The sequence below is a fragment of the Anomalospiza imberbis genome, chromosome Z, assembly GCF_031753505.1.
Source record: "Anomalospiza imberbis isolate Cuckoo-Finch-1a 21T00152 chromosome Z, ASM3175350v1, whole genome shotgun sequence".
Lineage (NCBI taxonomy): Eukaryota > Metazoa > Chordata > Aves > Passeriformes > Viduidae > Anomalospiza > Anomalospiza imberbis.
Window position 1 is genome coordinate 49600878 of NC_089721.1, and position 22473 is coordinate 49623350.

The 22473-nt window shown below is 37.3% G+C and overlaps 1 protein-coding gene across 6 annotated transcripts in view; it reads left to right on the forward strand.

The window, feature by feature from the left end:
* Positions 1–21954, forward strand: part of TNFAIP8 (TNF alpha induced protein 8) — a 35733-nt gene extending 13779 nt beyond the window's left edge. For 2 of the 6 annotated variants that reach the window (XM_068177327.1, XM_068177324.1), the window contains exon 2: positions 20085–21954. In XM_068177327.1, coding sequence (XP_068033428.1) covers positions 20150–20650 — 501 coding nt within the window. In that variant the 5' untranslated portion in view covers positions 20085–20149 and the 3' untranslated portion in view covers positions 20651–21954. Of the gene's footprint in view, positions 1–1637; positions 1776–1846; positions 1989–16676; positions 17660–20084 lie in introns of those variants that run through there. The other 4 variants (XM_068177325.1, XM_068177326.1, XM_068177322.1 and 1 more) reach the window with 4 other exon arrangements.
* Positions 21955–22473: the final 519 nt, after the last annotated feature.

A 22473-nucleotide genomic window follows, 5' to 3' on the forward strand; every position in this document is an offset into this window, starting at 1 on the left:
TTTGATTAAATGAGCCCAGAGACTATTGCAGTTCTTCTGGACTAACCTTATGTTTCTTCCTGTTCCTTGTCAATTATGTGTGAAGTTTTTTAATTGGTTTTAATCTCGTAACTACCCTTAACTAGAACTTTTAATTTTTTTTCCTTTTTTTTTTAATCTTGAAAATGTGGCTTCTTTAGCTACTCTAGTCATGTAGTTAGGGTAATATTCAATTTCATTTTCTGTGCTTTTAAGAATGCAGTGTTGTACACCACAGGAGATGATAAGGCCTGCAGAAGACAGCTAGCTTCTTAAGTAACCTTAAGGAACCCATGGGGTTATGTGTGTGTATTGCAAAACAAGAAATTGGCAGTGTCACCAAAAGCCTTTAAATAAAATGAAATCTGTCTTTCCTAGGTGTGGGAGTAGTACATGCAAAGGACAGTCCTTGCAATAAAATAACTGCAAATAGGATAAAAGTGCTAGCATTTGGAAGTGTTATTTACATCAGTCCACAGAGCAGCTTTGCTGTAGGTATTTATACTGTATCTGTTATTTACAAGACCATTCTACCTATATCTAATCTTCACAACTTTGTGATTGTTTAAGCCTAAACGAGTACAAGGGAATGTTACAATCTGAACAGGTTTGTTGTTTTTTTTTTTTTTTTTTTTTTTTTTTTTTTTTTTTTTTTTTTTCCCTCTGTGCCTCAGTGCAGAGCAGCTAGCAGCTTTGGCTCTTTCTCACTTCACCATGAAATACAAATACACAAATACACTTCTACTTGACTCCAGTAAGACATTTGCTAACTGTTAATAGCTGTTAATGATGTTACCTCCGGGAGACCCTGACAGCCCTTCAGGCCCACACATTTAACCCTGTGACACAGAGAGGTAGGTGGGAATTTGATTTTATGTTGAAGCTGGCAGTCCCATCAAGCCTTCACTTGAGAGACCACACCTCTCCTTTTGTCAGAGCAGTCATGTTTCCAGCGAGGTTTTGTCCTGTTCACTGTGCTAAAAAGCCATTAAATGAGTAAGGAGGGAAAGAAGGTTCCCTAGGACAATGATTTTACTGGAGGCTGTGCTAACTGAAAACAGGCTTCCGAGTAATTCCCCTGATTTTGCACTCTAGGCATGTGTGACGCATTGCAAGCTGAGAGGTGGCTGCTAAAGACCCCGATCTCTTGTTGTAAAACTGTACTGTGTAGTAGTTAAAAACATCAGTCTTTTCTGGGATGTGTGTGGGGTAACTGTAGCACAAAGAATCCAGATAGTTTTTCCTAGAATGTAAGGTGAATTACTAGTCTCGGGGTAGATGGCACCGTGCACTGAGCATGAGTGAAAGAAAAGTGTTTTGCTTAACTACCTGAAAGAAGGTTGCTACTTCTCATCTTTAAGCACATATTAAGTCATCCAGAATTAGTCAGTGTAATTACGGAGGCTGCAGAAGTAATTCCAGATAGCAAACAGTGTTGAAATGTACAATTTAGGCTTAAAAACAAAACTATTTAAAATAGATTTTCCTGCAAGTTAAGGGAGGCCCAGTGTGATTGTCAGTCAGACTGGCAATCAGACACTGCTCTGCACTCAGGGTTTTTTTGGCCTCTCCTGCTTGCTTTTTCATACCACGTTGGCAAGCTGCAACAAGTGAAAACTCCACCCTTCCTACAGACTGGGGAGAATAAGATTCATAAACGGCAACAGCTGGCGAGTAAAATCGGGGTTTCTCTGAAGGTGCTGTTTTTTTCAGTCACTGTGCGCAACTGAGAAAGGGGCGGGATCTTTTTCAAGTAGGTTAGTTGTGATTTGCTGAATTCATAGACTTTTCCCCTCAAAACCCCAACCCTATCTCTCTCTCTCTTTTTTTTTTTTTTCCTTCCTTTTGGGAGAGAGAGAAAGGGAGAGAAGTTGACTTGCGGCTGCATCTCAGCGCGCACGTCAGCGTTAATCTCGTTCCCAGAGACTTGCCTGACACCATGAGTTCGGAAGCCGATGAACCCAAAGAAGGTACGGCTCTTAACTGTTTGTTTTCGCAGGAGAGGAAATACGCACGCCGCTTCTCTGAGCGTGGAGGAGAGTTTCTGCTCTCTTCAGCTCTCGGGTATTCAAAGGGGAGGGGAAAAGGCCTTTGCAAAAGTGTTGGAAGTCCTGGCGATTTTGCAGGATATGAAGTGACCGAAGTGTTGGCACCCCAGGGTATCTGTTGGTCTCGGCAATGGTAATTTACTCACACGTGGCGTACAGATAAGTGTAAGAAACTGTTTCAAAACACTGGTAGTCAAATGTCGAAAGAGGAAGATTTCTTTAATTTGGAAGCACTGTATTTTTCAGCAAAAGAGGAAGTTGCATAGGGAGAAGTGAAAGGTCATTATTTTGGGAATAAGGTTGATGCCACTTAGTTCCTTGCGGATGAGTGTTAGTATGTGTGCGTGTTAAAACAGAGGAGAGTGCCAAAGCTACAGCGTGCTGCTGCTCCTGGACTGGAACGGGTGGAGGTGCTGGAAGTGGTCCAACAAAAATGCAATTATTCCCTGGTGTTGATCGGGTTGGGGGCGGGGGGGTTGGTGTGAGAGGGATTCGGACAGTGGGGAGCAAGCGGGGGAGGAGGAGGGCAATTTCCTGAAAGTGCCTATATACAAAAGAGCATTTATATAGATGAGGGAACAGCGCAGTGGTGGGGTTGTATGCTGGATTTCTTAGAATAGAATTGATGTTTCATGGTTACACAAAGTCATTAGGGGGACTCAAACATACAGAGTTCCAGTATGGCTGAGAAAAACAACTTAAAAAGCCCCAACAGAAAAGCAATCTGTAAGGCGACTTAAGCATTTTGTATTTGGTGAAAACAAGAACTTTTCAGAATGTTTCAGGTGGTTTTTCCCTCAGAGTCTGTGCAACTTCCTTCACTTGAATATAGCATTACCAGGGGCATCTGTTTACTTGCTTAAAAGAGGATTTTGTTGATTTGCAAAAAGCTTTCCTTGCACTGAATCAGAATTAATACTAATAATGCTGGTAGAACCTGGTAGGTAGTGGAGCCCAATAGCCTCTGTTTTGATAAGAATAATCTTTGGTTTTTTTCTTCTTGTCAAATGAACAGCTGAACCAAAAGGCAGCTTGTCTTTTTTCCTTTTTTTCTTTTTTTCCAAGAAGATTCTGTAGGACAGATTTATTAAAAAACAGAACTGTAAAAATTATTTCTCTGTCGAAAATTTGAAAAAGAGAATATGTGAACATTCTCCCTCAGTTTTAGAGCAGGAGAGATCTGCTTGAATGCTATAGCAGGAAAGATCCTCTGGTTTCATACAGGAAGCTCCAGACAGTTTTACAAAGCTGGCTATATTTGAAATGCAAATTTTATTGTTTGAAGAAATGTCTTACCTTCTTAGATGACTCTGATTCTTAAAATCAAATAGATTTGCCTTTCTTTGCATTTCTTGATAAACAATTTGAGGTGCCAGGATTTTAATGCTGAAAAAAAGCATTTGAAGCAGGTGTCTGAGACAGGAGAAAAAAAAGGTAGCTTTTTGATTACTTATTTTTAACTTGGGGAATATTTGGGTTTTTCTGTTCTTTGTTCTTAATGTGTTAGAATGGATAATGAAACAGTAACCACTGTGGGAAGATGAGATACAGATGTCACTGAGAAGGTTTTTCAGTCAGTCTGTAAACGTATCCCTGGTAATATATTCACATCTTTAAAATAACAATTTAGAAAATGCATGAGTAAAGTTTGTATGTGAATAACAACTGGGATTAACAGGTAAAAATGTAGAAATGCAGCTGTCACATTGCTTAGTCTGATTGAACATTTATGGAAGAATAAAATACTGAAAAATGCAGTCAAATACTGTATTGGTAGTGATCCAGTGTATGTAGAATAAAATAGTCAGAGTTTTTCAACAAGCTCTGTTTCATGGAGAAGCTTTGTTTTTTTGCATAAAGAAAATGGTTGCTTCACAAATTCAAACTGACTGTGTGTCTAAGTCTTTTGACACTGAGGATATATAATTTTTAAGTGGTTTACCAAAGGGGAGGCTGTTGATTTTTCCTTTCGGTGCAAGACTAAATGCCACTCTAAAAAAGAAATTCTGATTTATCCACAAACTATATGGTCCACCTAGGGAATCAGGAGGTAACTACTGATTATGGAAGGAGTAGAAGGTACAATTGGACAGTTATAGAACAGGCATTTTACCAGATTCTGTACATTTCAAGGCCAACACTAGTGATGAAGGGTATAGTGGCTAATCTGCTACAAGGTAAAAAGTGAAAGAAGGAGAAGGCTACATGAGAAATATTGGTTTAATCATGTTTGTAAGCATAGGCAGATTTTTTTGTTTTCCTTAATGCAGAGGTTCTCAAATGGCCAGGAGCTAGTAAAGGGGTCTGCGAGGAGCTCTGAAGTTCAGTTGCAGCTTCCAGGCATGACTCCCATGTGTTGGAAGATCAGCCTCAGTGAAAAAGAGAGTTGAGGGTGCAGTAATAACATTGAACATTGTGTATGTTCTGCCAATGATCTGATGCTGAAGTGAGCAATATGTCACTTTCATCTGCGTTATACAAGGGAATTGCAGTAGTTGGAGAACATTGGGATGTCTGTAAAAGTAGGCTTAGTGTGGATTATTTTTAAAAATCTACATAACAAGGTCCAAGTGTGTAGGCTTTACTACTGTGAAAATGAACTATATCCACTGTTGCAATGAAACCCAAAATCAAGGTATATTTTGAATGGCTAACTCCTAAAGATTTTCTTTTTTGTAATTAATCAAATAAATGTAGAGCATTTGACCCCAAGTAAAATCTAATTTTTTTAGCAGGAACAGAGACTAAAAAAACATGGTTAGAAGACAGCTATTACGCTGGTGCATATTACACTAATTGCTGGATATAGGGTATGCAGCAGTGTATGTGGGGTTTTCATCTTCTGCCTTTGATGTCTTCATGGTCCTTATTAGAATGGTAACATGAAACAGGTTTTTTTTCCTCCTGCCACGCTGCTCAGTAACTTCAGAACGATCTTTGTATTCGTCTGTATCCCACAATGCTGTGGTAAATGTGTGCATGTGTCTTTATGGCATCAATCTGTACTGCATTTACAGATTCCAGCAACTGTCATGATATAAATAACCCTGTCACATTTTCTTGTTTTCATTGCTTTCACCCCAGATGAAACAAATTGTGTGTTAAAGTCCATAAGAAGACCATAGCATTTAACTGAATGGCATAATTTCATTCTGGCGTTGATTGGTGGCATGTCACCTACCATGGAAGGTAAATGGTTTCAGGCTTTGATTTGGCAGAAACCCTTTTTGAGATCTGAAGGGAATGTTATTAGTGCTGTCGTGTTAAAACTGCGTATCATGAGTGCACCTTTTAAAATACATGGCAATATCAATCAAGATTATTGTGATGTGAATGCATTTCTTCGATAGAGGGAAATAGCAATTTATGTAAAGCTCTGGAGAATTTCAGCCTCATTCTACATGTTTTATGCAGTATATTTAAAAAATAACAAGGGAGAAGTCTAATATCTAAAAGGAAAAGTAAAATAGCAATAGATATCAGAGTGACTGTAATACATAGCCTGTAAAACAATGCATATTTTGTTGCAAACTCGGACACAAGTGAAAGCCTGCATTGCACCTTTTTCATACTGAATTTTGAATAACACATTTCAGGAGACAGAGAGATCACTGCATTCCTACAAGTGCTTGGAGATTTTTTTAGACATGATTACCTTTTTTTAAATCCAAATGAGATTACTGAAGAATGAGCTCACCTGTTTTGTTCCTTTTAGAGCTCAGAACAACACAGGGGTTATAAAATCACAGAGCAGTCACTGTTTCAAGAAGTTAGTACTCCCTCCTGTAAGTAGTCCTGGGTTTGCTTTGACATTTTGCAGTCACCTCTCACGTGTGAATGTTTTCCAAGCTAGAATTGTGTTCTGGACAACAAATAAACTGCTCTTGTGCTCCTGCAGTACACTTGCTCCATCAGTAAGAATCTGTAATATATCGTTCCCCATCCCACTAATTCCAAAACTAGCATTTGTTAGAACTATTTTTTATTTTATGCCAATGAATGGGGAAATCCACACTGTAGCAGTAGAGCACAGAATTAGTACTTAACCCCACAGATTTGAATCGCCTTCTGCTCTCACCCAAAAGACTAAAAAATGTGGGTTTCCTTTGTTTCACCTGCTCTTGCTTAGCCTCCCTTATCAAAATAATAATCTTCATAAAACATTAGGGCCAGTGAAACAGGGGCCTTTTGTTGTAGTAGTCTGGACAGTTTAGTTCAGAAGCAGGAAGAATCATCTGGCCCCAGTGGATGTGTTAGAGATGTTAATTACTCAATTTCTCAATTTCAGAACTTTTTTTTTATCTCACAGATAACTTTCTTACTGTTGATGAAGAGAATGAAAAGATAGCTGGCTATGCATATCATGTACACAGCTTTGTAAATCATAGCAATTCTTGACAATTTGGCCTTTTGTGCATTCCCTTCTATAGTTAATTGGAATTATTAATAGGACAGAGTGGTAAGAAAAAAAGTATCCCTCTAGTATTTCCTTCTAGGAAAGAAGCAACAAAGAAAATAAGCTTGTGAGAGTTTAGAAAGAATTATTACTAACCAGGTGCTGTAAAACCATATCACATATGCATGAGGAAAGCATTGTCAGAGGTACAAATAGCAGGGCAAAAGGAAAACAAAGAGGCTAAAACCTTAATGGAGAAGAAGCAATGGGAAATTTGGGGGAGTAAGAGTACAGTACACAAGAACTGGTAGATGTTTTTTTTTGTGTCATTTGTGAAGAGGGTCCCACGGAGAGCCAGCCAGAGTAATGACACTCAAACCAATATGGCTAGATGTCATCCTCCTTTATTGTCTAATTTATCCATATTTTATACCTCATTGCCTTACATAATACAATAGCTAATTAACATTCATTAGCTAACATAATATAATTACATATACAAGTCACTTATTGATTGGCTGTTACACTACAAGTGTCTGATCAGGTTATAGTACGTGACAGTTTTCAGCATCCAGCATTGACTATTGTATTTGTACAAAGCTTATTGTCTTCTCAAGGATGTCCTAAATACTTCTAAATTAACTGAAGTATCTCTGTAATCTGCAGGCCAGGGTTGTCCAGCTCCTGCAAAGAAATACCATCAAAGATATCATGCCCTTGTTCCATGAGAAATTCCTCTACAGTTTGAGCAGCAGTACATTTAATATAGCAAGATGCAGGAAATAAAGGTCTGTGAGGACAAAAACTGCCATGGTTTGTAGCACAGCTGCTGCGGCTTCATTCACATGGGCCCTTGAATCCATCAGTAGGAGCACTGACTTCAGGTTGTTAAGCCATAAGACTCTGTAAGAAGCTCTGCACCTCTCTCCTTCAAAACTGAAAGAATGGTGGTTTTTATTTTCCTGGCTACATCAGGGTCATCTTTGAGATAACCTGTTTGTGAGTGGATCATATGGCCACTCTGATTGCTTTTCCTACAGGCTCAGAATTTAATTAGTTGAACTGATGTTTTTTTGTTGTATAACACATTTGGAAGTCCATATGCAGTAGTTGTTTTCTGCAGGACACTTTGTACCTCATATATTTATTAATCTGTGCAGCTGGATCAGATGAGGAAGCTAGGTGGTCATTTGAGCACAGGCCATGGGATAAACATGGGCTGTAGCTGATAGATTACTTCAGCGAATCACTGAAATCTAACAGGTTAATCATTTAGCTGTGATCGTAGGGTTGAATGCTAGATTGCTTTGAGAAAATTCCATTAATATAATTATACTTATGCAATCAAATCTTTTAATCCAGAATGGACTGCAAGGTTCACATGCTTCGTTTGAAATAAGATACAGTCCCTTGAGCTATCTGGTTGATAGAGAGAATCATAGATTAACTGAGGCTCTAGGGAATTTCTAGAGGTCACTGGGCACAACCTTTCACTGGAGGTAGAGCCAACTTTAAAGTTGGATCCAAAATCAAAGTTAGATGAGGTTGCTCAGGCTTTTTCCAGTTGCATTCATAGTGTCTTTGAGAGTGGTAATTTCACCACTTCTCTAGCAACCACTTTTCTTGTGCTTCATTATTTGGCTGTGCATGTTATATCATTCCAAATGAGACTTCTCCTTGATGCTGCTTGTGTTTCTTGCCCTCTTTTTTGCTGTGCCTCCTCAAAAAGAGCCTGGCTCTGCCTACTCTGTAACTATTCAGTAACAAATTGCACATGTTGGTAAGGTCCACTGTTATTTTGATCAAAACTCTCAAACACTCTCAAGATATCTTTGGTATCAGGTGCCCTAGCTCCCTAACCATGCTGGTGACAGCCTGTAGAACCTGCTTCAGTTTGTCAGCTCCTTTTTTTTGGGGAGATATTGGGGAGCCCAATGCTGTTCACAGTATTCCATATAAGGGAAGAAAGTATTTTGGTTTCAAGTTCTACAAGAAGAACCATTTCATCTTCTGAAATTGTTTGTTGTACTGGAGACTTAGTTTCCCAGTCTTCCTTTCAATTATCTGTGATTATAGCATTTGCTGTATTATGGTACTTACATCTTTGGGTTGTTTTCCTTGGGGACTTTGCAAACAATGGATTGCCACAAGTGAGACAGAGGTTAGAGACCAGGAGCAAAAGTCAGTGAATCTCTGCAGAATCAAAAGAAGCATCTGGGTAAGGGAAGGACCTTGCACGTGTATTTGGTAAAGCTGTAGTCTTTACCAGTACTACTTCCAAGTGAAGTAACAGGCTAAATTAATTGCTTCTAAGAATAATGATTCTTTTGTTATACATTAGCCAGGAGTAGCTTAAGGAAAATGTAAGGCTGTAACATAATTGTAATTTGCAGTTTTTATCCAAAAATACGCAACATTTCTTTTATCAGTATTGATTTATTATTTGGTCAAATCATCCATTAAATATTACCGTTTCAGAAGGGTTCTTAAATGCTGCTTTTTGAGATGCGAAATGCATCCCCCCTCTGCTCAGTCATTTAGCATCCCTCTAATAATAAATAAAGCAAATGAAAACTATATTGCAGGTGTTATTTCAAACTTCTGGAATGAATTTTTGCTACAGTTAGACTACAAAATGTGGTAAAACCACATTTTCTTGAAGAGAAAGGTTTCACATCTTCATGAAGAGAAAGGTTTTGATGCTATTTCATGAAACAATTTCTGGTTTTCATTTTTCCATACTCAATAAAAGTAGTAGGCTAAAACAGTTTAATCTATTTCATAATGGCTTTAAAGCAAAAATTAACTTTTTTCATATTTAAAATTATTTTTTCATGTTTGCATATTGGTTAGATACATCATAGATACAGTAGTACTGTTATTAGTAGCAATTGCTGTTTATGAGTTTGTAAGAAATTTGAGTGCTTAAACTGGCTATTCTGCATTAATGAGTAACACTAATCTGAACAATAGCCTTATACATATTGACACTAATGTGTTTTTTAATGGTGGGAAATCTGAAAGTTACAGATGTTCATGTTTTCTTGGCTTGCATAATTATATTTGATTAGTTGCTTGTGTTTTTTACTGGTAGACTTCCTGTTTTGTGGATGCATCTTTGTCATGACTACAGAATAGGATCCACAGTGGGATTAGCAATAAAATACAACTGACAAAATCTTGGTTGTTTTAACCATCATGTCAGCAAAAGCACAAGCCTTAAACCCATTGTCATTTGGAGACAGTCTTACTTGGAGGGAGGAGAGAAACTGAGAGGCCTGTTCTTTGAGCTATTCATTCTGCATTCATAACTGTGGGATGTTTTCTCACAAATTTTGTTCTTATCCCTAAGACTCCCTGCCTGAGTTGAGTGGTGATTTGACTCAGTTTCATTAGTTAATTCCCTGTCCCAGTTCTGATGTGTTCATTTCTAGTTCTTGGTTCATTTCTAGTGCTTGACTGGCAGGCAATGAGAAGTAGAGAGCTCACATCTCTGCAGAATCCTGTTCCTGCTGGCAGTTTGCAGTAATGAGAATAAATTGCAGTAAAGTGGGAATAAGCACCTCATTTATTTGAGAGCATTTATCCTTGAAAGGTTTGAAACCTGAAAATCCAGGGACATATGAGATGAGTTTATGTATCTATAAAGGCCAGTAATTGCAAGTTTCTCTAAGGCATTGCTAGCTGCCCTATGATTTCAGTGGATCTCTAAGAATGTGATACCCTCAAGTCCCTGTCCCAAAATATTTACAATCATACAGCAATTAATAAAGAACTGACTGAGTGCATGCGCAGACAAGCATCCATTTTATTAACTTCAAAAAGGTGTGGAGAAAACTTTGAAAAATGCAGAAACTCCATTGTTTTAAAACCGAGGCTTTAATGAGGAATGGTTTTGCATTTGCTATGTCCACTCTGCAAAACTATTCTACAAAGACAATTTTATTTACAGAAAGAATAAAATTTTGGTTTAATATTAACAGAAGTGAGCAGATGACTCCGGCGAATATTTCAGCTACTGATTCCAAAGGCAGTTTTTTACTATTTGCAAATAACAAAATGAATGGATGTTTCTGTTCACTTAAAAACATTTGTTTTGAAAACACTCACTGAGAAATAGTGATGTAGACTTCTTTAGGAACTTGAAACAATGAATCATAAATTTGAGCATTTGCGAACAGAAATGGCGGATACTCCAGGAAGGGGTAGGAATAAAGTTTGACTCTGGTGCCTTGTGGTAAGATGTCCTCATCAAGATCACAGCCTTGTCCTCAATGCTTGAAATTAAAGATTTAAATTCTGTGATGCAAGAAATTGCGTCCAGGATGTATGTTTTTAAACTCACATTTCTTTGCAACAAGCAGTTGGTATCAAAATCAGTAACTTGCTGTTAAATGTTGATCCCTTTGTTGTGACTTGCTATGTCATGCAGTTGGGGAGGAGAGGACAGCATTTTGGTGAGGAAAAGAGAAAGTATTGAAATTTTTATTTCAGTGCAAACATTTGAAATTTAGATTGATGGTGTTTCTGTTCACCACTTGAAGACTTTCCTTCTTCTGGTTCAAATTTGTGTTCCCTCCTCCTTACTATGGGTAATAATCTTGGAAATCTCAAGGTGCAACAACCTTTCTTGCTGTTGTATGCCCTTTCATAGTTGATCAGTGCTGTCCATTGCTTAGTTGAAAATGTCATTTGATGCCACTCCAAAGTAAAGAAGCTAAATTGTCAAATGCTGCAGCAGACAACAGCTGTAAAACACAGTGCAGTCAAGTCTTGTATGCTTTGCCCCAAGAAGAGCATTACAAAGAAGATGTAGGTTTAACAAATCACAGAAGAATTGAGGCTGAAAAGAGATCTCTGGAGGCTGTCCAGGTTTTAGTCAGTAAATATACTTGTGATCTTTAAAAATAAATAGGATTACTACTGCTTCACTAGAACAGAGTTCTGTATGCAAATAGTATTGCTTCCTGATGTAAAAGAGAATGACAGGGTCAGACATATTGTTTAACCAAAGATTCAATTTTACAGAAGATTAATTTGCTAACAATATTGAAGACCTAATTTTTCTCTTTTGTTTTATATTCCACTAGAACTTCAGGACATTAGTGAAAGCAAAACCAAACTCTTAAGATATGTGGGGAGGTAGATTGGTGTTTTGACAGTCTTAAGTTATGTTTGAGAGTTTTGGTCTTGTTAAGTCAAATATTTTAAAGGTGGGTTTGGGTGGCACTAGTGGAAACAAAGAGGAGTTAAAGCAAAGCCTGTGAAAGATAAACTGTGTGCTTAGGTCTTGGAGAGCCTGTTCCGAGCTGACAGCAAGGGAAAAGAGAAGTGAAGAAGAGAAAAGAGTCAACCTCTTGTTTCACGACTGGATGTTTGGATAAAGATTGTGCTAGTATGGATACAGAGGAAACAGCATGTAGCTACTAAATAATGGGAAAAGAGCTTGAAACTCAGGGGTTGGTTTATTTCGCTCCTTGTGGAATAGGAAAGTAAACGTGTTAGGTGTGCAGAGAAAATGACCATTTCAGCTACCAGTGGTAGTCTTCCATAATAATGGAAGCTGCCATGAGTGACTGATGTGGAAGGCAGACAAAGCACATATTCTCTGTACAGCCATGCACTGAATGCCATAAAATTTATCCTTTTTATAGTAAAAAAAGAAATAGTAATAAAAAATTAAAAATTAAAAAAGAGATTAAGAGTGCCAATAGTGTATTAGGCCTAAATAACAGCCGATAGCTGATAAGTAAAATTCTTAGAAGGGATAATTTTGTATATTCTTTATAATCTACATTTCAGTGTTGATATTGTAAATCAATATACAGACCAGACACCTGAGAACTGAAAGCCCTGAGTATCACCATATACACACACACATAAAGTTAATGGTAGCAATCCTGCCTATTTTAGACATTAAAATGAAGGACAGATACCGAGGGACTCCCATCCTCTCTGTAAGAAACAGACAGTGTAGCTACAGATTGACAAGGAGAACAGAGAGCCAGAAGTAGAAATACAGGAAAAACATTATTAACTAGTTTCAAAGATGTTGTAAGATCCCTCACAAACTTCTGTGTCATTTTGAACTCTCTGAAGCCTCTGCTTTGACTTTCTTTACTTGTGATTCAAATACATGCCCTTTGCATTTTGATGGCCAGGTTGTGACACATGCCTTGTGATTGAGTTCGCTGTCCCTCTCATGCCAGATTGGCATCTTGTTTGGACCTTCCAGTTCATTATATTTTTGCAACGTATCAGCTTTAATTTTCTCCAATGGATTCCAAGTTCTCCAGGGCTGCTGGCCTCTTGAGGTTTTTGTTCTGCATTCAAGTCAGGAATTCTTTTTTTTATATGTACGTAGGTTCTGTGCCTACAGTTAAGTGTTTTGGGGCTCATTTTTTGTGAGAAAACATTATTTTTGCCAGGATGGTTGTAAGAGCAATTAGATACCACTTTTTTAAATTTCAAATTTAGGGTGTCACTTGGCTTAGGGAGCTTGGTACTGTTGCCTTGCTGCAGTTTGGTATGTATTTCTAAGACTGGACAAAATATAGATTACCTGCATTGCATTTGATTGTTTGGAAGGAATGCTAGAAGATACACTTTATTTCCTGTGAAAAGATATGTCAGTATTACTATTTACTGTGGACACCTGGTAGATATAGAGGAACCTGATACAGCCCTGAAAAGACCAACAGCTGAAATATACAAGCTGCATATTTAACAGCAGCATATTATACAGCACTGCACCAGTTGTTACATTCCAACAAGGATAACAAATGGTGGTCAAGGACTGAAATAGCAAATTAAGTTCATGACACTGCTCTGTGTGACTGTCGTTTTATTGGTTTAATATCCAGTGTATTCTGAAATATTCTGAGAGCAGTCATCTGAAGTTAATCTATTTTTTTTTCCTTCTTTTTAAAGCTACACTGCTAATTAAAATACATGCAGAGGTTTTGGGGTAAATGGCTTTTAGGAGGCTTTTTAAAATTTCTAAATCAGCTACAGTATATGTATCATGTGATGCATAGGCTGGCTGTGGGAAGCACAAGCATGTAAAACCAGAATAACTTGTTGGCACTGACTGCTCCCATGGGACTGCAAAACTCTGCAACATTCTTATTGGAAATAGCATAATTCCTTGCTACACTATCCAGCCTTAACCTTCAGGTACATTTTTTGGCAATTCTTCTCACCTCTTGACCAAAAAAGTATTTTATTTTTTGGGTTTTTTTTAATAGTTGGGTTTTGTTTTTGCAGCTAGAATGTGGATCATCTTTTGTGGTTCATAAAATTTTGGACATTTTAATACACTAATATTAGAATTAAATAGCAAAATCCAGAAGCATATAACAGTATCACATATGTTTTGCAAACATATTGGCAATGACTTACTGAGCATTTTATTGGGTGAGAAGAAGCTGTTTTAAATGGTGTTTGCTGACTTTTATTTTTCCCATGTTTCTGCAGATGAATATGTGCTCACTTTCAGTATGAGTATGCAAATCAGACATACTCTGTATTTTCAAAAATGCTTCATTAGCCATATTTTTTTCTGCAATTGCTTGATTAACTGTTGCTCCAGAGTGACTTGCAGCCTCATAGCTGAGTTCCAAATCCAGTAAGACTGCTCATGCAGTATTTGCCATGCATAAAGCTTCAGATGGGGTGTTTTTCCTTTTGAAGGTCTTCCAGTGTGAATGCTAGAACTAGGTGCACATTGCTTGAATAATTAATATTCTCATTGTATGCTCAGTTGGTAGCAATTGTGGGAAGACAGAATTCAGTACAATTTACCTTACCTGCCAGGAGAACTGTAGGGAAATGTTACTCAGGAAAGAATGCTTTGTATGCATTGAAAATTTTAGTTAAAACTGTTTTCTAGTTAAAATCGGTATTCATATATAAATCCCTCTTTTTAAACACAAGGTGCCAAGTAAAATATTTGATCTTCCAATAAGGACCTCATGTACATGAATTAAATAAGTAGAGGTGCATGTGAAAGAAGCAAATACTGTACAGGGCCCTCGTTAGAGGTTTTTTTTTTGCATTCCCCCTTCTGCACTTAGCCATTTGCTGTCTGGATTTTCCACTGCCTGATGGTGCTTGCCCAAACCATGTGCCCTGCTGTGTCCTTCTGTCAGTAAACTCTGTGGCTGGCCTGGTGTCTTCCCAGTCCTGCCCTCAGCCAGCTGTGAAGTTGCAGGTTGAAGAGTGAAAGCTCTTAGAGTGTTTCTGGTCTTGCATGGCTGGTACAAGCCTCAGTTTTCATCAGCTTTTGAAAAGCCAGTAAGTGAACAAATGCTTGTGAATGTGGAGACTGGCCCAATATACTGAAGTGGCCATTTGGGAACTGCTGTATTTTTGGAAGGAATTCTAGAAGACTTTTGGGAAGGATTGTAAGGATTTTAGCATACCTTTCACCCAGGAAACTTTGAAGCACTGAGATAAGAATCAAAACACTGACTCTCCTCTTAAAATAGAAAAAAGAAAACAGCATTAAAAAACCTTTTTGAAACTCTGACTCACTCAAATGGTTATTAAGAAGAAGCTATATATATCATTTGGTAGCTAGAAAAATCAACTTACCTTGTTCATATCTGAAGACTTCTTAGTCTGTATCCTACCACTCAAGTTTTTTAATCATATTGTCATGTAATAAGTACATTGTGAAAATTGTTCCAGCCATGGTAACTGGTTTATAACTATTTCTGCCTATTTTGTACCTCAGGACCTGTTTGTTCACTGGTACTAACTCGTGTAGTTTATCACTTTTGGAGCTTTACCGTACTGAAGTAATGTATTTATATGTGAATTCATATATTTATATACTCTGCATTTATATGTTTCTGGCCTGTGTCATTCCTGAAAACAAGGTTAGACCTGTGAAGACCCAGAAAGCAGAAGGCAAAAAAAAAAAAAAAAAAATTCAGTAATTCTTTTATCCCTTCATATCTAAGCAATCTCATGATTTTGGAGGTGCATGACTCATGGTCACATACACTCAGAGAGAATAATGCTAATTCCACTTGATTTCAAGTTGCCTCCCTCCAGGGAAATAGTGCTCTTTCACTACAGGAGTCTGACTGAACATGCAGTTTGTATGACATGTGCAGGCTTTAAGTTGTAGTTCTCACACACAGTCTGTAGAGAGGCAAACACACACATCCACACAGGATTCCCGGCAGGAAGTCCATTCCTACATTTCTCAATGCTATGTGATAATCTTTTAAATGCTGCCTGAAGCTGCCTGAAGCCCTCAGTCAGTGCTGTCTCTCTCCTCTCAAGCCCACGTTGGTGTTTTGTTCCTAAAACCCGTCATCATTTTTGGGCCTTACTTGTGCAGCATGTGATGTTCCAGTCACTAAAATGAGAACTAGGTCTCAGGGAGCAGTGTTTCGCAGTCATATTTTCTCTTCTTTTGGGACTGTTCTGTCAACACAGTGAGTCTCAGAAAGCTCATCTCTTGACTTGACCATGGAATTTATGATGGTTCACTGTAATTTTTTGCTGGATGCTTTTTTCCCTGCTCCTTCATAATGAGAAGTTTAAAAATACTCTGTGACTAAAGTATTAATTGTCAATGTACATGAGATTGCATACACTCAGCTGCAAGTGATGTTGAATCTACCATAGACTGTTGTCTTGTGGAAGAAAATAAGTTGGGTTTTTTCCAAATGCTATCTATTTTTCAAATTTAAATAAAGTTGAGACATAGGGTATGTGGTAATAGTATAATAGTCATTTGCCACAGTATGGAGGGAGGTGTGCTAGCTTCCATGTGAGGGAAAAGTCAGCATTGCAGCCATAAGTATGAGCCTTCTTGTACTTTTATAGCAGTCTCCTGAGAGTCTATTAACCACAATTTTAAATTTTCACTGCAAGTTTACACTTCCACCACAGCTTAAAGAAAACCTCTGTATGGTAAAATATTTTGGGAAAAACACATCCAGAATAAATACTGGACATTCTACATGTCCAGTATTTATTCATTTTAATACACAAAATACCATGTTAAACACATATACTGTGTGCTTGGCTATGAAAGTCAAAAAGTTTCATAATCACTAAGCTCACAGCTTTCACAGGAGACTGTCTCTAGCATTTGTTTGCTCATTTTAATAATAAATTAGGTGATTTTGCAGATGTCTGCATTATTACCAAGACTGATCCAGTGAATTTCAAAGTAATGGAAGCAGGATTTCCTCTGAGAGCCTTTTCTCTTGGACTACTTTCCTCTGTGGAGTCGTGGCTTTACTGCACATAATCACGCTTATTTGAGTAGTTTGTGTATAAAATGACATCCCATTTATTTCAAAGGGGTATTTTTTGATGATAACCTTTTAAAAAGTAAAGTCTAAAACTGCAGAGGAAAGAAATTGGAGCTATCAAGAGCAGTCATGAGGTAAACCAAATTGTGAGTTGCTTAAAATTAGTGGGATTACCCACAGGTCACCAGAGAAATGACACTTTCAGTTTAAAGTGCAAGGATGTAACCTGTCAACACAAGAGGTGTGGTCAGGCATCCAGGCCAGCTACTGTAATCACTTTCAAAACGTGTCTACATACAGTCATCCCTAAGTAGTTGTATAAAGGTGCATTTTCACGTGCTTATATCTGAAATTGCAGTCAGAAGTTTGAAGGGGGGTGCCTGGCAGCCCTTGCATGGGGAGCATTGCCCTCCCTAGCACAACCTGTGAGTGAGGCACTTCTGATACACTGATGAGCATCTCCACTTGCAGATACCAGGTTAATGTTTTAAAACCTTTTCTTGACACGTCACCTGTCCTCTCGAGTCACAGGACGTTCCTTCACCCTCCCTGTCTGTGAATTGTTCCAGTTGGCAGGAACAGCCCTCGGTGTTGCACTGCTTGCTCGACGCTGCAATTTCCTTTCAGCTCTCTCTTTGAGGAAGTGAAACCACTGAGATGTATGTTTGCCATTTGAGGTGCCAAAGCAAAATGAAGCACTGCAGGCAGGAGAGAAAGGTAGCTGAGAAGACCTGCCCTTACAGCGAATAGGAAAACCCCATATTCTCTCTGTGATAGCTTCTGACAATGTTTCAAAGCACACGATAAAGTGTGTGCTGCATTTACCAGAATAAATACGCCACAGGCCAGTCTTCACCTTGGGTGTTTTGGTTCTCTTTCTGCTGTCAGCAGTAAAAACTGCAATTACATTAGATGAACAAGTAAGTAATGGCTTTACTGTTATTTAAGGAAGTATGTATGTTCATTCTGAAGAAGCTCTATAAAGTTATTGCTTAAACTGAGTTTTATTCAAGCCATGAAATAAATTTTAATTAAATAAATAAAATTTAATAATGAAATAAAATTTAATGGGTAAGGAGGAAAAATTCTGATTATAAACTACAAAGAGTTAGCAAGTTCCTTTTTTGGATTGGCTGAAATACTGAAGTACGAGATTTACATATTTAGCAATTAAATTAGAACCAATGTAACAGCCCAAGGAAAATGAAACTAACTTCTGGTGTACTTAGAGCAAAGCAGATAGGAAGTAAGCCATGCTGGATAGCCCCAAAACTTGGACAGATATTAGAAAAATACCTTAAGAGTTTGGCAGCTTTTGGAATGGAGCAGTTCCTGTTTTGGTTAGCAGAGGTAACTACATGTTGAGTTGTACTTTGTAAAATGCAAAATTATGTAATATAAGAGGGGTTTTGTTGAAAAACTGTAAAATATTTAGCATACTGCCAAACAGTAACTGCTGTTGGTAGGAGCATCCATATCTGTGTGGAGTGTCAGAAAGAAGACATCATGAGCATTAATAAGAAGACTTTAATTAATAAAAGTTATGAAATAACAGTTGATATTCGTGTTTTGGAAGAGAAGGAAAGTTATCATTCATCCATAGATCTTTGTAAAGCATTGTCTGTTGAGTTCTAGTATTTGACCACCCTTTGGAAAACACGAATTAATTTAATTTAATAGTAACCATTGCAGATTTAGCTTTAAAAACACAGAAAGAAAATAAAATATTTTCAGTTTAAAATGACTGCTCAGCATCTTTAATGTCTTCCTGTATCTTTGTGGTTGAGAAGTGTGTCTGTCTTGTGATCTTGAGTGCTTTGCCCAAGATAGTTAACAAAAGGGCTTCTTTGGTTTTTGGTTCTTGTCCTCTTGTAGTAAAGATTTTTAAAAATGTGATCAGACACTTCATGCTTCAAAACAAAATACTGATATGCACTGAAACTTGTAACAAACAAATCTGCTCTAAGGTTTATGGGATGATAAAAATGAACTTGTTATTAAGTTTCTCAAAGACACTCTTGAATTAAAAATACAGATTTGTGTTTCATGTCCTGAAGGACAAGTTTCTTCTATTTGCTGGAACCCCTGAGGCACCCTGCATGTGAACACACCCAGCTGCCCACATATCAGCAGTTAAGAGGAAACCTTTTCCAAATTCAGGGAGTTACTGTCTGAATTCTGTGGAGTTGATGTTTTCATTAAAAAAAAAAAAAAATTCCAGTCCCTGTGTTTGCTAAGCAAAGCTTTCATATGTATAGTAAATGTAAACAGATGTAGTCTTCCTTCCCCCTGTCTGAGACTCCAGGAGAGCTGCAGCACAAAGGCAGCCATTTCCCAGGCAGTTGTACCTGAAAATACCAAGTCACATTTGTCTTAATGGAGAGAGTGCTGTCAAGGGAGTGTCAAAAATTGTTGCTGACAACAGAACAAGTGATAACATTTCACAAGTCAAGTTTCTGAAGGATTGTTTGGGGTCTTTTACTTTTGGTAAGAAGTCTCCTTACCAAGAACTTTTTGTTGTTTTGAACAAAAGTACAAACCAGTCATTGGGTGTATTAGTGCAATCAAACATAGTTTTAGAAGTGGAAATGTGGTGTAGAATCTACTTCATTGGTCACAAAATGATACTTTTAAAAGGTAATGCTCACAGTTGTTGTGACAATCCCTAGAAGATAAATGTCTTGCTTTTACTGCATAAAATATAGGACATAGAAATGTTAATCTGTACTTGCTTTTCTTCTGAAAACCAGTGTCTTCAGATTCCATCCAGAGAATCTCAGTGTTGTTTGCTGAACATGTTTTTTTGTCTTTCTTTTGTATTTCTGCGTGGATATCTATAGATATGTATAAAATAGATATCTTAAAAAAATTAATGTGTGGGTCTGCATTCACTGATCATGTAAAATGCTAAGCAGGAAAAGACTGAACTATCTTTGAATAGCAGTGGTTATATGTCATGACATTGAAATAATCCTGGTTTTAGATTTCATTATGAATGTGAGAATCAGATTAGATTTGTGACTCATCTGATCAAGTAGGGCAGTTTTATTGCCTCAATTTGAAATTCCATCAATCCATATATAGAGAGAGCTTCTAAACCATTTCTGAGCAAGTTCAGTTGGTATTTTCTCAAAAGTAAAACTGTCTGAAAGAATGTAAACCTAAAGAAAGAGAAGAGAGTTTTAGGAATTTAAATATGGGGGTTTTTCCTGCAACAAAGTTGCATTATTTTTGTGGCACTTAGAAAGATTATTGTGAATGTATAAATATGGAAATATTCCTGAACTTGCTGTCCAGAGACTGTCTGTTTGGAAGTACTGACTACACACTTTTTTCTTCTCCTAGTGGCCACAGATGTCTTCAACTCCAAAAGTCTGGCCATACAGGCCCAGAAGAAGATTCTGGGAAAAATGGTGTCCAAATCAATAGCAACTACTTTGATTGATGATACAAGCAGTGATGTTTTAGATGAGCTTTACAGAGTAACAAAGGAATATACACAAAATAAAAAAGAAGCAGAGAAGATCATCAAAAACCTCATTAAAATAGTCCTCAAATTGGCAATTCTCTACAGGAACAACCAATTTAATCAGGATGAAATAGCACTGATGGAGAAATTCAAGAAGAAGGTTCATCAGCTGGCTAAGACCGTGGTCAGTTTCCATCAGGTGGATTATACCTTTGACAGGAACTTTTTGTCCAAACTGTTGAATGAATGTAGAGAGCTGCTCCATGAAATCATTCAGCGTCACCTAACTGCAAAGTCACACGGACGCATCAACAATGTGTTTGATCACTTCTCTGATTGTGAATTTTTGGCTGCCTTGTACAATCCCTTTGGACCTTATAAAATCCATTTGCAGAAACTTTGTGATGGGGTCAACAAAATGCTAGATGAGGGAAATATATAATTACTTGCATTAGAGGTGACTGCCTATGTAGATGGAACACTGTTGATTTATGAAGGAATAAGGGAGCATGCAAAGAGTTTTTTTGTTTTACATTATGACAAATCTTTCCTAAATATCATTATTAATTGATTTCTTACTATGCGCTATCTGTTGCTATTCACAGTCCATCTGGAAGAAAAATTGCACATGACTTTTTTTGCTGTGCTTTGCCTATGGAAACAGCTTGATAAAGACCATCAAACAGAATGGTTCAAGTAGAGTAAGGGTCTTGCAAGATAGATATACAAATCAAAACAATATGCTGTCAGACAGTCTGTATCTTTCCTAGGTTTACAGAATTAATTCTAAACTATCAGAATCCAGTAATGTTGGTAACAGACTATCATGGTGATGGTACACTCTGTAATTTCTTTCATTTAATTGTAAAATAAACATATTTGATTCAGTTATAGTCTTTTATGCTCTCTGCACAGATAACAGCTTCCTAGTGTTGCCATTACGAAGCATTGAGTTTTAAATAAAATCAGTAATGCTGTCACATAGAGTCTTAACAGCAGGCTTGTGCATCTCCAGCTCAGAGCTGAAAACTTCCTCTCTGCAAGGGAGGATCTCCAAAGTAGAGATCCTTATAGACCTGCATAGGTGCTTGCTTCCTTTGACTACATGGGGATTATTTGAGGAATAAGCTACAGGAAAATAGCTGAACTGGGGAAGAGCATTCCCAAGAAACTGCTTGTGGTACAGAATTTTAACTCTGCCTATGATAAGATAAAACACAGTGATTTCTCTGTGCAATTCATTAAGGTTTTTAGAATTCTGCTAGTAGAATCATAGAATCAATCATTTGGGTTGGAAGGGTCACAATTCTTTTCTAAAAGATGTGAGTCAGTATATCTGATATACTAGTCTGATGTGTATGATGATGTGAATTCACCAAAGTTGAAAAATTTGCTTTGTGTACAATGAAAGTAGAAACAGAAATTAATGTTATCCTTGTGTTATATACTATTTAACTAATGGAAACATGGAATTTTAAATAATATTTTTTTCCTTTCATACTTCCTACCTTTTATCCTTCTTTTTCTTCCTCATCTTCTCTCTGCCTTGACATTGGGGATAAAAAATGTGACTTTCTAGACACTGTAATGTACTTAAAAGCATGAAGTTAATACATTTCAAACAGCCAAAGACTTTTTGTTAGGAAGCATATAAAGAATTTGCTGTTTATTTAATTGCCAGTGTTTTTGCTGTTTGCTGTGTCCTTTTGTTTTAATGAGTAAACCAAAGAATATTTGCACTCCAAATTTCTCTTGTCTTTTTTTTTTTCCCTTATCATATTCTAAATTCTGCCAGCAACAAAAGCATTGCAACATCTGACATACAATTTCAGCATTACTTGTGATTTTTAGAAGAGAAATTTAAGTTTTATTGATGTTAGGTTGGTCATTAGGCTTTCAGTATTCCTGGAAACATGCCAGAGAAATGTGTTCAAAATGTGAATGCATTTTATGGAAGCCACTGGTGTTCAGCAGAGAGAGAAGACTAATGTACTTCTTGTCTGAAAACAACTGGGAACTGATGTAAGGACAGTACACCAGAATTTGCCAAGAAGTAACTTAGAGGGTTGCCATCTGAAGGAGTATCTTGTAAGATCTATTCCTGTGCTTTACCTAAACAGTAAATACACTATGTTTCTGTCTATCAGAAGTCATGTATAGGAATGCAACGTCATGGAGAAAATCACACAAATTGTAAAGAGTTTAGTTTTTGGTGTATTTATTTTATCTTCCTGCCTAGAAATACCAATTCTTCCTCCTGGTGTG